The following is an 18,628-nucleotide window of genomic DNA, read 5'->3' as shown; positions in this document are numbered from 1 at the left end:
GTGGGGGACGGAGGAGGGCACACACTTAAATTGAACCTGGAATAGTAACAACAAAATGCTTTGCCTTGACAAACCCCTGAGAATATAAAGAAGGTTCCTTGGAGTGTAATTTCTCCACAATATTTCAACCTAACAATTGTGTGTGTTCCAAGGTGACACAGGTACAGCCTTCAGAATGCAGCTGTGTCAGGGCAGCAGAGGTAAGTGCTCCCCTCCTTACACACTTGAAATGTTACCTACCCAAACTCCGAAAATGGATGATTCAAACACAGATTCATCAACCTCAGTACGAAAGAGGGCAGGAACTTCCAAGCTCGTGGCATTCACTAAACAGCCAAATGGGAGCAGACAGAAAACAGAGACTACAGATCCCATCCTCTGAGTTTCCAACAGTTTGCAAACACTCAGCACCAGCGGTGAGTTATGGGCTGACACATGCCCAGACACATACACCTATTTAACCCACTCAATTTTGTGACTGCAGCTGCTGTTTTTCCTTCTGTAAAAGAGATCATAGTAATTTAGAGACTTTTAAAGCAGTCTTACAGCACAGTCATATTGCCAACACCCTACATGTCAAGTTCTAGGACAAACTTTAAAAAAATATTCACAAAGACTATTTAGGTGCAGCAAGCAAGTAGCAGATGTCATTGAATAAATATTCTTTTCATGCCAGAGTTTCTAATCAAAAGTGCTGAAAAATGCTTGCTACAGCAACCTTGAATACCTGCATTTTCATACTGCAGAGCCACAGTTCTGCCATGGCCTTCAGCACACCATATTCTGACACCAGAAATTAAAGCCCACTAGAACAGTTCAATCGATCCTATCAAATGAACATGGACATCTCCCTTCCTACAGCAAAAGAAACAATTACTTTGGAAGACCATGAGGAATGCTGCCACAGACTTGTGAAACAGAACAACATATTTCAAATTCTTACAGAGAAACTTTAACCTGTCAAGAGAAATTGATTAAATTCACATAGCTGGGGATTTTTTTTTTTTTTTGGGGGGGGGGACCATTTCCATTTCAGTGCACTTATCTTTGTTGGGTAAATTTCTGCATTACTTGGGTCACTATTAGAAAAATGCTGCTTTTAAAATTCTGTTAAGTGCTATGTTTGTCTTTCCTCATGTGGTTCCTTAAACTACATCTTCATAGTGACAACACAGAAGTCACAGCCCCATTTCCAACCCCAATTACTTCTTGTGACTTAATAAAGAAAAAAGGCGGATTTCCCTTTTCTTTTAGCCTTGCAGACTCAGTCACCACAGAGCCTGAAGCATCAGGTCCCTTCCTGCCCTTCTCCACCTGGAGAAGTCAGCTACAGTCAGTCTCCACCCAAAACATGTTTGGAGATGAGAGCGGGGCAGCCAACAGGAAGAACCATTCTCCTCCAACTGGAAAAATACCCAGGGGAAATTTGCAATGAAAATGCCGTTCCTCTGTTTAACGTGTAGGAAATTAAGTTTTCTGAAGCATCCTGTATATCACAGGTTCACTGACAGAAAATGGGAACTCAGGGAGACTAGGAGGCTGCAGGTGTCCTCAGCTAACCCAGTGGAAGTCAGATCTGATTGAGGGGGAACAAGTGTGAGCTCTAGAGTATTTAAATTTTTAATGCACATGTTTTGAAGAAAATCACAGACATTAGGACATAAGGAAAAAAAACCCTAAAGACTTAACAATAGTCTCCTGCCATGCACAAGAGAAATGGAAGTCCACACATGCACCCCAGTATGAGCTTTCTCACCACAGTCCCTGCTTTCTCCCCAGAACATCATAACACAATTGCAGCTACAACTTGTAGGTGCATCTTACTTTTTCTAATCAATCCTGACGTCATTTTCTCACAGGAAAGGCAACCAAAAGCTTATTCTTTAGTCTAATGCCATCTGAGTTTTCAGCCTTCTTAGTTTTCAGATCCCTAAAGTTTTTCCCTGAAGATGAAAATGTCCCTATGGACAACTGAGAACTACTATAAATAGGCTGCTCTCCTTAGCTGTTTTTTCACAGAGTTAGACAGAAATAGCCAACCCTCCCACCTCTTTCCAGGAGTGGGGCAAGGCCTATTTGTCTGCCTTTTTTTCGGCTCACAAGTTGTGAACTTCTTTAAAGGTTTTCCTCATTTTGGGGCAATTGCCAAAAGCAGCCCTTGCCCACAGAGCCATAGCTCACAGGTACTGAGCCAGGGCCTTATTCTATACCAGAGTAAGGGCAAAAGACCAGATTTCAGTACTTGTGTATTCATGTTCAAAGATAAAATAGAACAGCTACACACAACCACCATGCCTGGTAGCTTACCAGCTTTAAACCACTCACACCAGTATTGCAGAGAACAGGTTTCTTATTTCTGGCCGCATTAGCTGCATGGCTAGCAGATTTTTTTACAAGGTCATAATCGGACTTACATGAGGAAAATAAATATGTTGAGAAAATCCTTTTTGCACCAAACAGCATGGCAGGCCTTGCACTCTTGTGTTCGAGACCTAATTTAAGCAGATACATTAAATTATACACTGCGTGCTTGCATTTATTAAGTCCAGATGTGGCACTGAAAAGAGCTTTATAGTTTTAGGGGTTTTCCTCCGCCCCCCCCATTGTTTTTCACTGGACAATTCAGAGGAGCATATGGCATTGCTTAAATAGCTTCCAGGATTGCCTGACAGCAGTAACACAGCAATGCTGACTGCAAATCTGAGCCTTTTCAAGCTCTAGAGATGACAATCGCTTTCCACTTCTCCGCCCAAAGTGAAAAATTACTCGTTGTACTTCATCGTATTTTCCTACTGCACTGAAACTCTACAATGTTCACCACAGAATAGATTTATATTTTCATCAATTTAATGTACTACTTTCTTTAAAATAAATACACATGCATACTAAAGCTTTTCCTTTCCAGCATGTCACTAATTACCCCATTGCTTGGCTCCACACTCAGACTGGAGGGGGTGGGCGAGGTTCCTACAGGACATCCAGACAAGCACAGATTTGCTGCTCTATAAACACATTGCTCAAGTCACATCTTGCTCATTCTCCAGGTTTAGCGACAAGATGCAACAGGAGCCTCAGCAGTGCTTACAGTGACACAGTTATGTTGGTCCCTGGCCTACCACAGGCTCACTGGGATTCCCAAATGAGAAGGGCAACAAACACCACACTCTGAAGGAAGTCCCTCCTACTGCTGAGAGCTGCCATGTCTCATCAGGCTGTGAGATGACTTCAACTACGTCAAATCAGTGTCCTGAGGGCCACCAAACAAGGCTTAAGTATGCAAAGACTAAACAGGGGGGAATTATGGCCTGAGCACATGATTTTTATAAATACAGTCGATCCAGCCACTGCTGCTTATCCAACAAGACTCATGAGCATTGCAATAAGATTTTAAAGCACTGTCCTGCTTCTGTCTACAGAACACAGCAACTGCTAAATGAACTAATCCAGCTGAATTGTCCTGGAACAGATTTTCAAAACAGCTTTTATCAGCTGTGTTCAGAAACTGTTGGCAACTCTTCCCATTTCCATAGTGTTGTCTCAAAATAAAGATCAAATGCTTTACACTGATATACACTATAGTGAATGCTCTGCCATCCTTTTCCAGGGGGTGAGGACCTTTGCTTTTAGTTTGGGGTTGGCTTGTTTGTGTTTGTTTGTTTTTCCTTTTGTCCTGCATGATTCTCACAACTACTGGAGTGGGAAGCTGTGCAGCAGTGATTGCAACATGACTGAAAAAAAGATGCTTGGCAGATTTCACATGTGAACTGAACACCAACATCGCAGCCAAGAAGATTCAGCACAGCAGAAGAAAATGCAGGAAAAAGTACTCTCAGGAACACGGACTGCAAATCCTCTGGCTTCAGTGACCCTTTCATCTACAGCAGCAGGGAATGATACAGAAATATGCCCCATAAAGCAGAGTTCAAGATAGCTCAAGAGTTGCTCCTGTTCTGTTATCCAGCAATCTGTTGGATTCACATCTCTGACATGGACTCTCTGCAGCTGAAGCCCTATGAGTGCTCCCTGCACACAGGGGAAGTGTGCACTACTGTTTTCTATCATCCTAGATGCCTCTTTGCCTTAGGGTTCTCCTCAGACAGCATTCCAAAATACTCAGAATGTCTTCTGACATTCAAGTCAACTGTTATTAGGGCATGTACTAGAACATCCAGCTATTGAAACAGGAATCCCAAAATACACAGGAAAAACAAATAAATAAAGGGACTTAAAAACACACCTTAGCTCTGCCCACATCTTCACCAGTACTGCTCCCCTGGTGTCAAAACACCAAAGCAGCAGCTTTTGGGCTGCAACAAACTACATCTGCTCACTGGTAAAGGCAGCTTCTGATCACCTCTCCTGAGCTGTTTCCTGCACTTCCCTGCAGCACCTCTGCCTGCACACCTGGGCCGGGGGCAGAGATGTCTGTCCCTCAAAGGGCTACCACCCCAAAGGCAGGGACACACACAGCCTCTGCAGCTCAGCCACAGCCTCTGCAAAGGCACACGGCACCAACTGCTTAATATGTTAATGTCATCAGTCAGACACAATCCACACGATCCACAGACATCTGGCACTTCTCTACAGCACTGTCCTTCCAAGGTAAAAAGCCTTACAAATTCAAATCAATATTTTCACTACTGCATTAAATTAGCACTTTTCTGTTTCGCATCTAATCCCAACTGCTTTCTGTCCACAAACTGACCTGCTCAGGGAAGTGATCTCAACACCATATGCCACTGCTTACCCAAGCCAAGCCAGCTCACTTGTTTGTCCTTGTCAACACCAGGACAGGACACAGAAAGCTGCCATGGATTTGCCAGCAGCAAACCTCAAAACAACATATTTAATACAGTACAACCTGACAAGTTTTTGTGCTGGGGAAGCCTTCCATGACAGACCTAGTCATTAATCTCAGGAATTCAGAACAGTGCTCTCTGGATTAGAGAACTACTGGTATCTTTGGGACCCTTGCCATAAACAGCTTAGAGGAAGACAGTGAATCTTATTTCTTGTCTTCATTTAGCATTAATGCACACAGTTGGTAAACCCAAAATTACACCACATACGTTTCCAGCTCTTTTAATCCAACCATCTCACAAAAATCATGAAGGGAGATCACTTCCACTTTGTAAGACTTCATATTTTACTGCGGCAAGTCCACAAAAGCCCCAGTCTTTTAAATACAAACCAGACCCTGCCTCATTTAAAATAATCCACAATGCCATTAATTATGTACAAGCACTGCATTTCTCTCAGAAAATGAGTTTTGAAAAGCTAAAAGGGAACTGATTTTGGGAACAGAGATTACTCTTACTAGGAAAAAAAAACCCAGCCTGTACACATTAAAATCTTCAAAATCAGTTTGAGACCCCTTATTAATCACAGAAACTCCACATGCCCAAGAACACACAGTAAATTTTTCAAAAACCCTCACAGTCAAGTGACAAGACACTTTGGATTAAGTCAGTCGCTATATCATTTCAGCAATGAGAGCCCAGCAAAAGCACAGATAAAAGAACAAAACTCCCTGACAGATAACCCACAAGAGAAAAATTAGAAGGACTAAGAAGAAACATGAACAACTATATGAAGCATATTAAGCATCTCTCTTTCAGATACACACAGTGGAACCAGCACATCCATAAACCTGATGGTTTTCAACTCAATTTGCAGCAGCACAGTGGGGATTAAGGCAGGCACAAAGCACAGCTCAGAGAAACAAACCTATCATCAAACATGAAGTTTAAGTAGCCCTCCATGCTTTTCAGAAGACTGCACATGGCCTAGAAACAGGGTCAGTACAACTGCATTATACCCACTGACATTACAAGTAGTTCTCCTAGTGCTCTCCAGTTCAAACTCTGCTCACTGAACAAGGAGGCAAGAGAAATTTGGGTCAGAACATCCTCTGAGGAAGATGCAGAACCCAAATCTCAAACAATGGACAGCAAATGATTAAAGTATGATGAGTCCATTATAACATTGTCCTAAAAGCTCTGCTAAAAGTAAGACAGATAAAGCTAATGAAGTGTGAATTGATTGTGAATTCTCAGAAAACTGGTCTAACATCAGCGTGGACAGCAAAAGATTAACAAAAGGCTCCTACTAAAAAAAAAACCAGAGTGACAAGGCTGTATTTACTTTCTTAGCTTAAGACATCCAGGTTTTGGTTTGATGTCATCATCTCTGCAACATGAGAAAAAGAGAAGTACAAGGGAAGGCAGCCCTGTAAGCAAGGGGAGGAGCAGCTGAGAAATCGCTTATGGAAAGAGCAAACCTTTAGGGATAAGAATCGCTGCCAGTGCCCAGCCAGCCCCAACAGGAACACTCAGCAAGGAGGGCAGAACCAGACACAGGTGAGCTCTGCCTTTGCTGGCTCACCCACAGGTGAGCAAAGCCCAGAACTCATCTCCCAGAGAGCCCCGGCAGTCAGGGCTGGGGGACTGGGCCCTACACTGGCATCTGCTATCCTGAAAACCCCACACAAGAGCTACAATGCAAACCCCACACAGAGGGGCCATGCTCTTGTGAGAATCGAGGCTTTACATTGTGCAGATTTCACCTGTGTGAACTAACCCTGACTCACCAAACATTGATAAAGAATGGAACAGCCGCACATTAGGAACAATATTCTCTCTTTGTAACTTCTACAAACAAAATAGGGTGAATTTCCAAGCTTAAGAACAATGTTTCAGTTGTTAAAACACAGTTTGGCCCAGTATACAAGTAATGTATGGAAAAATCCTAGGAACAATTTTATTGGCTTTAAAAGACAGCCGTGCCATTCCAAAACACGCCTGCAGCGACCTGTAAGGCAGCCTGACTCGGCTTTTGAGAGCTGTGAAAAAGGAAGGGCAGAGAACTGGTTTCATGACAAACAGAATTTGCTAAGACAAAACTAAACAAATCACATGACCTACTGCTACAGAATCAACTGTACAGCAGCCTTCAAACATGTGCTGTACCAGTTCATATCAATTCTGCTTAAATACAGTCCAACTAATCACCACGGATGAAGTCAGAATGTATATTTAAAGAGGAATTATGAAGTTCTGTAGCCTGACAAGTAACTTTCATTGGTCAAATCCCGTCTCAAGCAACTAACCCTGACCTATATTTGAAGCAACTATTTTGAAATGATTGCTTTATTTTTTGTAGAAGAAAGTAAGACTGTCTCATAGTATAATTTTCAAGCATTCATCACATCTCCTCTCCCTTCAAGGGTTCATTTGGTGTACTGATGCATTATACCACCACTTTTGAAAATCACAAAAAAGTTATTTACATCTCCAGTTACAACATAAAAAGGATCCTTAACAAAAATCTCTATATTTACAGTTAACTCTCTTCACTCACTATTAAAATGCACAAAGCCTTGGACTTATTATTTGTGGGTCATTTTTCTCTTTAATCTTAAATTCAGATTAAATTAGCACTCGCAAAAATAAAACCCAGAGAGACTTCTCATGAGTGGAAAATTTGCCATGCTTATGAGCTTGAAGGCAAAATTCATGAAGGGAGATATCTGCTCTCCTTTTAATTTCGTATGCTGGTAACACATGACAAAATCAAGTTCTCTACATCAAGGATTCTAAAGCTGTGGCTTTTTAAATACAGTTGCTTGTCTACACCAGCAAAATGCAATACCCACCCAAGCAGCCACTGCCCCACGGCTCTGGTTCCCAGCAGGGGCTGAAGGAAGCCGTGGTGAGGATCTCAGGCTAAGCCCCAAACACCTCAATGTTGGATATGATGCCCACACTGTCCTTGTAAGTAAGAGCTGCCTGAAAAGCTCAAGCCAAGAAAATAAAACTCTGCTGGGTTTTTTTTTGTGGAAAATCTCAATTTCTGTTTCCTGTGACTCATCTTTAAAACCAAAAGCTCCAGTGCAAAATCAAATGACATTCTCATGAGTGGAAAATTTGCCATGCTTATGAGCTTGAAGGCAAAATTCATGAAGGGAGATATCTGCTCTCCTTTTAATTTCGTATGCTGGTAACACATGACAAAATCAAGTTCTCTACATCAAGGATTCTAAAGCTGTGGCTTTTTAAATACAGTTGCTTGTCTACACCAGCAAAATGCAATACCCACCCAAGCAGCCACTGCCCCACGGCTCTGGTTCCCAGCAGGGGCTGAAGGAAGCCGTGGTGAGGATCTCAGGCTAAGCCCCAAACACCTCAATGTTGGATATGATGCCCACACTGTCCTTGTAAGTAAGAGCTGCCTGAAAAGCTCAAGCCAAGAAAATAAAACTCTGCTGGGTTTTTTTTTTGTGGAAAATCTCAATTTCTGTTTCCTGTGACTCATCTTTAAAACCAAAAGCTCCAGTGCAAAATCAAATGACAGAAAGTAGAGAAAAATTATTACTGGAACAACAAAATGTCATTTCCAGACATGCTGATGCACCAACACCCAAGCCTGAACCATCAAGGCAGGGAAAGTATTTTCAAAAAACTGTAAAAAGCATAAAACAGCTCTCCACACTTTAGACGGGAACCAGCACCCTGCCTGAGCAGTGGCTGACATCCTAAAAAGCACTGGCAGATACCAAAATTCTTTTTATCAAAAGACAAGCCTAAGCCACTGATCAAAGTATCAAAGTATGCAGGAAAACAAACTCTAAACCAGAGGAGAAGCTCCCTGGGAAAGAGCTGCCCAAGAGCCAGGGCCTTCAGAAGGACAGTCTGGAACTGATACTGGGCACAGGGTTATAAAAAGCATCGCTGTAAAAAGGGATGCTTTCCCACTATAGTTTTAGTCCTCTTCTCTTGACTGTTACTTTCCTTAGACTTTCAGTAAATAGAAAAAAAAAAACAAAAACAAGCAACAAAATAAAACAAAAATATTTATTTCGTGGAAAAAATTAATTTTCATGCCTTTGATTACAGAGTAAAAAATCACTGTCGAGCAAACTCTACAGAGTTTACACATGGCATCCTAACAGCCAGCTTTTAAATTGCCTTTCAGTTTGGTTTATTCAAGGTAACTCATGGATAAATAGTTGAAACATCCTGAGGACACCCACCGTGAGGCTCCCTCAGCCATTCACTGATGTTCTAATGTCGTGGAAGGCCTGTGTTTGCCCAGTAATTGGGTTCTCAGGTACCTATCTTCGGGAGAAAAAGAGAGCAGCTCCTCGGGCATACTTGCAACCTCCTGTTCCTCAGCTGACCTAACGGCTAACCAATGCAATTAACATTGACAGGGTCCTAAATTCTGTCTTTTCCCCTTAGAGTGAGGCTGCAGGACCACAGCTGGATTCTGATACATCCTTTGAATGCAGCTGCCATCCTCTGTCTCTGAAACACAGGGACACTGCATTTACCTGCCCTTTGCACTGCTCCGGGCATGTTACACAGCACGGAGAAGGAAGAAAGACCTCAGCCACTGCAACCTCTTCTTCTGGCAAAAAAAGAATAAAGTATCCCTACATATATTCTTTGTGTTTGTACCCAAGGAAACTGCCCATTTTTAGTCAACAGCATTATGGATAATATTTACAGAGACAAAAATACAGCCCACAGCCCAGCACAGGCCATTTTTTCATTCTGCAGTTTTTCTGACAAAGAAAAACACTGAAAACTTCAGATAAAAACAACATAATTACATTTTAGTACAGCCTTAACTGACAAGTCTATCAAAACCAGCTCTCCTTTTGTCTCTAATGCTGAAGTTTTAAACTGTTTTACAGCCATGACCATTTACATAAACAAAGAGGAGAATAATAAAAACACATGTGGAATGATAAACACTATAAGAAAAATACTCCACCCTTTTATGTAGAACTGGCCCCAAACATAAAACAAGAAGGGAAACAATGACAATTCCTAATAAAACGTTAATCTGCCAGTCATATTTGGTTTGAAAGTCAACCAGTTTCCCTATCCAATGGGTTTCCCAAACACAAACTCTCCATTGATATAATTATCCATCACAGACATCAGAGTATGCTTTTAGCCAGCAGCGGAACACATTTTTAGTGTTAACTTTTAACACCGTCATTTTCCTATACTATTTAAAAATTCAAACACTTAGAAAATCCAGTGGGATTTGCCATTCAAGAGAGGTTCCCTCTACTGCTGAGTGCTCCAGGTTTCACTCTGTGCAATGCATTAAGAGCCAAACCAAACTTGAGGGCACATCTGGTCCCCAGTTTTTGCTTCTTAGTCCAGGCCACACAACTATATTAAAAATGCCTAGAACTCCTCAGGTTTGTATGTTCTCAGCAAGTATAAACTCCCTTTTAAAAGTGTCCTATGTGCCTACTAGAAATGGTAACCAAACCTGGCAAAACTATGAATAGGTATTAGAATATTTTAGTAAATTTTCAAATGTGTCTCAAATGCATTTCTGCCATCATCTACCAGGTATGTGCAGAAAAAAAAACTTGTGGCATTATTTATCTAAATAAATACATGGCGCTTGAAAACAGTAGGACTTCCTGAAGAAAGTTCCCTTACCCCACTCCTCCAAGTGAAATTCCCAGGAAAGCAGCCAGGCCCTCAAAGATCGTACAGAGACCCTGTGCCTTTTGCTCCTGTACAAGGACATAAAGAGCAGAACCAGTCAGGTGCCCCACTGCCCAAAAGGTACAGGACAGAGGACCCTGGCAGGAAGGAGGGTGTCTTACAGGATCCACAGCATCACATCACCTTGCAGAATGACTATTACAGTTTAAAAAGAGTCTCCAGCTGCACAGCAAAGTGCAGTCTGCTTATATGTCTCCTTCTTCCCAGGATAAGGAGACGAAGATGATGCAGCTGGCATTTGATCAGCCATCCAAGCCAGCACACAACATGTGACGAACATGAACTGACTGCTCCAAGAGCCGCCTGCTGTACTCCTGGAACAGAGCTCTGAGGGCAGCTTCTGACCTGCATCCTTGCCAACTGCTCCATGTCCATCCACTGAAACTGTTGGTGGGAGAGAATACTTAGAGCACAGAGCTGTTGTTTGCTGTCGAGAGAGACATTGGGGGAAATTTTCTCCATGATTTACCCTGTTAAGTTAAACTGTTAGTATCCATGTATAGCACCCGCCTCGTAGTGAAAACAACACAGGAAAGCAGACTACAGAACTCATAAACCACAACAGAAGATAAAAGGACCAAGAACAAACAAACATCAAAACGGGACAGAGTTTTCTATCAATCCTGGGTCCATCCCCAGCCTACCAACACTGAAGATTGTGAGGTCCTACACTGGTTGTTTTCCCCAGCATTTCACTCCCTGTGTCTAAACTCAAGACATGACAACTATTAGCTCTGAAACAATTGCCTCAGGAGTTTGTCTTACAAGCAAGGACAGACTTAATAGGACTGCTGACACGATACCCATCACCTCCACTTCATCATGGCTGCAGGAATCACTGCTCATAAAGCAGTTCCAGACCCTTCCCAGCACAGTCTATTAAAGTAAACCAGCATCATTTTCTTTTTGACTGGATGGCAAACTGCTGCACGCAATTCCTGAACCCTCACAGCTCAAGCATGAGCCAGACTGTGACCTTGTCAGCCATCCCAGTGTGGGCTGTTTGTAATATTGAGTCAGAACTTGTGGTAAATCAGCTGAGCTTGGCCTTTACTACTCCCTTCACTTCAGAGTTAGCTACAACTCACAAGTCTGGCTTCAAATGTTACAGTTTCACATGTGGACAAGAGGGATAAAATATCAAACATTTACAGGAGTTATGCCCTGCCCTAATGCACAATTTTAAAAAAGGAAGATATGTACCACTTGTATAATTATACATTTAGTGTTACTGTTTTTCTTTTATAAACAAATTTATCACAGAAAGGAAGAGACATTTTGAACATTCCATGCTTAGAAAGGCAGTAGCATGTTTTAAAATTACCTGCCCTCCTCCACAAAGCTGTGCACTGCTTGCTAACAGAGATTCACAATCTCACAACAGTATAAAACATCCATTTCTACTCCAAATGCTTCAAGGAGGTACCTCCCTTCAAGCAAAATAAAATAAAACGGTGGCTTCGACATTTTCCTGAGTCTAAATGTATAAACACTCATTTTCATTCCATGAACATAAATCATATTATCATAGAACCATCTAGGTTGGAAAAGGCCTCTAAGATCAACTCCAACCATTAACCATGTTCACCACTAAACTATGACCCCAAGTGCCACGTCTACGTCTTTGAAATCCCTCCAGGGATGGTGGCTCCACCACTGCCCTGAGCAGCATGTTCCAATGCCAGACCACCCTTTTGGTGAAGACATTTTTCCTAGTATCCAATCTAAACCTCCCCTGGCACAGCTTGAGACTATTTCCTCTTGTCCTATCACTTGTTACCTGGGAGAAGAGACCGATCCCCACCTTGTACAAACTCCTCTCTTTAATTGTAGAGAGTGGTAACATCCCCCTGAGCCCTCTTTTCTCCAGGATAAACACCCCCAGATACCTCAACTGCTCCTTACGAGATTTGGGCTCCAGACCCTGCACCAGCTCCACTGGGGAACTGCTCCAGATCTCAGTATCTGCCTTGTCATGACGGGCCTGTAGCAGGATGCTCTGCCTAAGTGTGGGTAAAACAGCTCAAATTTTACTCCATTTGCAAAAGTTATCAGTGATGAAAGGACAGAGAAGCAGGGGGTCATGCTGATTTTGGTGCTGAAGAATGCTGAGACCAGCCTGACTCAACAACCCCAAAGTTAAACATTCTGAGGATGTGAAAAAACAGTGTTTCCTGACAGAAACAGACACTGGTGAGGATGTGACAAAGTTCCTGATGAAGATAGCACTGGTAACTCACCTCAAGCTGCTGAGCTGCAGGCTGCCCAGCTGGCACAGCTCACCCAGAAGCACATGGTGATCAAAGACAGTTTTGGTTTTGCTGTGGAGATGGTCTTTACTCCAAGTTTGGACTAACTGCTCTACATCCTGAAGCCGGAAGAAGTTAAAAGTATCAGGCTACCTGAATGTCTTGGTTCCCACTGGACTGTATTGCAGTTCTCATTACGTAAAAGTTTCTGTATCAGTGTTGGTATTGGCACTGGCTTTATGGTGGCTGCCTGCTGCAGTTTACATGCTTTTTAAAGCACCCCTCAAACATCCTTATCTCTAGCAGAAATGTTACGGTCTAATTAAGTAGAAAATAATTTTATCTTTAGATGAAATGTGATTCACTCTCCTAAATGTCTACCTCCTCATCTCTAAATAAAACTCATTTTAGTTAACAATTCAGTTTCATGTTTCAGCTGCAGCTCCTCTAGGACCTTCGCCCTACGCACAATTCATAACCAACCCTACAAAATCAAGGGCAGAGCCATAACGAGCCTAAGGGGCAAAACAAGCTGCAGTCTGACCCTCTGGCTTGTGCCCAGAGGAGGCTCAAAAAGCAATTCAGAGCCACAGGTCCCTTTACTACATGCAGATGAGTTTAGGCACACAAAAATAATAGCAGAAACCCACGAAGTTTCTTTCATCTTCTTTCTCCCCCTTTTTTGAAGTTGTCTGTCATATGCAAAAGACACATTCTAAATGTAACGTTTTTTTTACTCTATGCAAAAAAAGCATAGCCCAGAAGGACTGTGCTCATTAAAACACGATGAAAGATGACAACAACGAAGAATATTATCCTATGCTATGGACATGCACTTTTACTTGCCCTCTAAAAGCAACTCATTACATTGCTGGGCATTAGTACAGACCACATTATCACAAAACATGGCTTTACCCAGGAAATGTTCTCTCTCATGAAACAGGGGGTAATCAGCCACAGGGCACAGTGCCCCTCCACTGCCCTGCCTTCAGCACCACCTCCTGCTCACTCATCAGGACAGCAAAGCCCTCTGCAGTGACCCACGATAAATTCATCTGAAGCACAACACAATTTATCTGTTCTTAAACAAACCAACCACTTGTGATGAACCAATTCAACTGTGTGAAGTTTCCTGATGTGAGGGTACAAATCAGGAGAGGTTCCAGCACTCAAACCTCTCACAGCAGTTTCCTCAATCCCATCTGGTCTGATGCAATGTAAAATAGGAATTGCAGCAGTTTTCACTCCAATGTGGTTTGCCTGCTTTCATGGAGGGATTCAATCGCATTAAATTACTTAACTGCACTACAAAATGCAGAATTTTTTAAAGTAAAATAGCCTGATTTGAACTCTCTAGATCGTATAGATTCCTATATGGCACACAAAACTATGTTATTTTTTTGGAAAACAAACAAACAAAAATCCTTATAAACAAACAAAAAAACCCCGAAACAAACCCCATGTATTTCAATACAGGAAGAATGCTTAAACAACATGAAATCATGGGCATTTTTAAACACACCTATAGACCACTATATGTGGAAAACAAAACATGAGGACACTTACAGAATTGTAGACTGAGGCTCAAAAAGGCTAATAAGGCTGCCAAGGCCAGCAAGAACAGAAAACGGTTTCGGAAAAGCATTATTATTCACTCTGCTTGCTCTTCATGGTTTCATCTTCAGATATCTGTGGTTCCTGCAAACAACAAAACATTGGCAAATATATATTTCAGATGTGGAAGCATCAGCTATAGCAAAGAAAATTTAAATATGTCTTTGACAAGAGTCAAGTTGTTCCTCAAAGGCAAGCACATAAGGCAATTCAAATTGGCAACAACAGAATGGATAAGTTGCCTTCACCTTAATTTCACCCTAATAATAGGATTGACTGTATTTCCAGAACAAAACTTTCAGGTAGATAAAAAGATTCCCATTTCCCATAAAATTAACCTTCCTCCTGCTAAAACAGGGTTAATACTTACATCCACAATTCTTATTTAAGATAATAAACAGTAAGAAAAGGTGTCAATACCACAACCAAAAAAAGTAATAAAACCTCAGAACTCATTACTTGCTTCAAAAATTAAAAAAAAAAAACCACCCCTCTCCTGAAAACATCCAAACACACTTTTCCTTGCAAAATGACATTCCGAAGAGTATGGAATTTGCTGAAGTGCCCTGTTTTCAGATGTACGTTTTCCTGTGGAAAATTGCTCTATATAAGGGCTGAGGGGGGGGGTTGCTCTCCCCCCTACATGCCTTTTTTTCTTTTTTAAACAACCAGCTGCTCTTATGTGCAAGAGATGCCTCTCCCTAGCACTGACAGCGTGTTGCAGGAAATTGGTTGGTCTTGAAAGAAATCTTCTGAGATTCCCAGATCCTTTGAACTGAGCTCTGTTTATGACAGAACATTCAAGCATGTTGACAGAAAGTAACTTTTTCCCCCCATCACTGTTTCTTTTTGACCCAGCACTTATTTCCACACAGAAAGAGGCCTCTCTTTATTTTTCCTGCTTTTGAAAATGACAGGTCTTACATACACATGTAATTAATATATATTGCTTACCAAAGCTCTTCTGGACTCCAAAACCTGACCATTTCAGCAAGATATTAATCTCTGAGTGCTGATAAAATCACAACCTCAAAATTCTCATTTTTTCTACTCCCTCATTCCCCCTCATCCCCCTCTCGCCCCCCCAATTAATTTTCTTACTAGTATTTGAAAAGGTCTCAGGAATCATTGAACTTATTTTATCTGCTGGGGTTGCTCTTGAAAAGAGTTGTGGGATGTATGAGGTGCCCCAAGGGGGCTTTAGCAACACGAAGCCATGGCACCCACGAGCACAAGTGGTGATCACAGAAATTAAGGCAGTGGGGCTTGCTGTAAGTGGAATCCATTATACTCATACATTTTGTAGGATTGAGCTCTTTCCATCTCATTTTATTTGGACAGCTACCTTTGCAGCTTTTGGAAACTGGAAAAATGGAAAGATCTGGAGATTCTGAGAACGAAGAAACCAGAGTCATTACAGTATTTTTTCCAAATGCCAACAGCACCATAAATGGCATGCGTAAGCAGTAATAAAAATAAAGTAAAAAGAGAGGGAGAGAGAAAGTTGGAAGGAACAATTTTAACAGTTCTCAATTTCAAAAAATCATAGCTCATCCTGGAACATCCTAGTGAAAGGCAGGCAGAAGCAAAACTGAACTACACCACTGCAACTCAACAAAGCTGTGAAGGATAGAAGGTAAAAGGATTAGTGTATGCCAAACAACAGGAGAGAATAAAGCAGTTCAACCAAACAGATGGGAGAACAGAAGGGGAACCACAGGAAAAAGCAAAAAATAGACTTAGCAGGGAGGAGAAGGTAAAATCTATTAAAAAGCTCTTGGAACAAGAGGTCGTGTGCACAGTCTATACTCATTAATACTGTTGTTGCATAAAATAAAGCTGCCACAAAAAAGGAAAAATTACAAGACTGGAAAATAGGAGATCTTACACATCTCATATTAGCAAAATGTTTTAGTGACTAAGCTTAATGAGCTTTAAGCCTTAATTGCAAGATCAGAAGTTCTAAAACACTGAGTGTGAAATGCATCATTCAAGACATTACAAACAAGGTGGAAAGATTTTTCTTTTAAATATACTTTGGCTTGCTAACAAATTAAAAGTTGCTGTGTTGTGACTTGTGAGGAAAAGGAACAGCTCCTGCTGAGAAGCTGTAAATTAAAAGCCTGCCAATACAATTTGCCAATAGCTCCTCCTTGGTAAGAAGCTGCTGGGAATCAGCTGAAGGTACATAAGACTGAGTCCTGAGCCTCTGCCCCTCCAGGCTGGCACACAAGGTGCTCCCAGGGCACAGCAACGCTTGGCCAGCACATGTTAAATGAAAGCAGTACAGTAAGTACTGTAAGCACTCACTGAAGTGAGCATTTTTAAACTAAAAAAGATAAAATGAAGCCTGGAGGGGGGAGAAATAAAAGCAAACCAACCTCATCTTCCCACAAAACTATTCCTACATGCACATGAAACAAATCAACAAACAACAGATCAAAAAACATTTGGGGTGTTCAGGCCAGACTACCACAGAGCAAGAGCACTGCAGAGCATCCGCTGCTAACCTGGTATTTAGGCACTGCTGATCTTTATCTGTTTACCCAGGCCAGAGTGCAGGTCCTGCCCCTGGACAGGGGCACATCTCCACACTGAGAGCTCCCAAAGGGCAATTCCATCAACAACTGACAGCACCACCTCGCTGGGCTGCAGGAATGGGCCTGGTTTGTACCCTCTGGGGTTTGGAGCCAAGGAAGTACTTACTACTTTTAAAGGGGAATAAGCACCACACTGAGGTGGAACAGCAGCATCAGGAGCAGCAGCTTCTGACGTGTGCCCAAAGTGCAGTGGTTGATGCTCATACCTGAGACAGGGAGGTTTAGATTGGATATTAGGAAAAATTTCTTCACAGAAAGGGCTGTCAAGCATTGGAACAGGCTGCCCAGGGCACTGGTGAAGGCAGCATCGCTGGAGGGATTTAACAGACCTGTGGATGCAGTGCTCAGGGACAGAGTTTGTGGTGGGTTTGGCAGTGCTGGGGGAATGGTTGGACTCAACCTTTTCCAACCTAAACAATTCTGTTTCTATGAATGCAGTACTTGATAAAGATGACCTATAGAACTCCAAAAATCAGTCACACTAATTTTAAATGTGACACACTTCAGTTTAGAAATTCATAGGGATAGTCATTAACGAAGCATCCTACGTCGAAATAGGGGTAAGTAAAAGGCTACTTCTGAGTCACCTTTTGCAGTATACCTACCTACAGAATTTAGCATACCTACCTACATACCTACCCACAGAATGTAACTTTTCCTTTTAAACATGATCCAAAATCTCAACTCATCAAAACAAGACAGAATGACTCACAGCATTTAGAGCACCCTCGGTTCTTACCTAATCTCACACAAGTGCTGGTGTAAGGTGTTATTGCATGCTCCCACAAAGGTAAAACCAGACTTATGGTTGAAGGCCGGGTCAGGGAGTCAGGAAAAATTAGTAACTACCTAGAAATGCTGGGAGAGAGGCAGCCAGCCCAGAGCCCAGGCGAGGCACGAAGCTGGAGCAGAGCAGCTGGCAGCACTAACCTACTTTCTGTTCAGCACTGCAGGGGCACTGCCAGCCAGGGCATCACACAGAACCTCTCCCTGGCAGCACCAGCTCCTCAGCAAACCAGAGAGAAGACATTTCTTGCACGGCTGACCAGCTAAACTATTTCTTTTGCTTGTTTAAGTCAGCCCCTGAAGATAACTTTACATCAATGCTTTCCAAGCACTTGTGAGATTAGATGTGACACTAAACCAGCACTGCCAAACTCCTGTGCCAATTGACTGATGCTGTTATATTCTCCAAATCACCAGCATCCATCTATAATACAAACCTACTCTCCAGCATGAAGCGTAAACACAGAATTATACTGACTCACCATGACAGCTTAAATGAATCTACTTGATTAAAACAGCATGTCTCCATAAATAATCAATAGTACTCCTCAAAGTCTGCCTTAATAAAATTAATGTATTTATGCGATGTGCTGCATCAAAATGACATTGTCTACTGAAACACAAGTGAGCAAAAGCGGTCATAATGAAAAAAACAGCAGACAAATGGTGACTTTGCCCCAAATGGAAGGTAGTGCTCAGTCTGTACATAACTATGTGCCAAAGACAGAGAAAAGTATATTTTGGAGCAAGCTTATAGAGTGTAGGAGGGAGAACAAAAAGCCCAGAGATAACATAAGGTCGATCTGGAGTAACATTCATAGATAGTTTTAGAAAAGGTCACAGA

The 18,628-nt window shown here is 42.0% G+C and overlaps 1 protein-coding gene across 1 annotated transcript in view; it reads right to left on the bottom strand.

The window, feature by feature from the left end:
• The window catches only part of PXYLP1 (2-phosphoxylose phosphatase 1), a 34,385-nt gene extending 19,903 nt beyond the window's left edge, over window positions 1-14,482 (bottom strand). Inside the window, exon 1 of the mRNA XM_008629562.2 lies at window positions 14,351-14,482. Within this exon, the coding sequence (XP_008627784.1) occupies window positions 14,351-14,429 (79 nt within the window). The 5' untranslated portion in view covers window positions 14,430-14,482. The remainder of the gene's footprint in view (window positions 1-14,350) is intronic.
• Window positions 14,483-18,628: the final 4,146 nt, after the last annotated feature.

This window comes from Corvus brachyrhynchos, unplaced genomic scaffold (assembly GCF_000691975.1).
Source record: "Corvus brachyrhynchos isolate BGI_N302 unplaced genomic scaffold, ASM69197v1 scaffold223, whole genome shotgun sequence".
NCBI classification, from domain to species: domain Eukaryota; kingdom Metazoa; phylum Chordata; class Aves; order Passeriformes; family Corvidae; genus Corvus; species Corvus brachyrhynchos.
The sequence above is the reverse complement of the archived record's forward strand: the minus strand, read 5'-3'. Positions and strand labels throughout refer to the sequence as shown.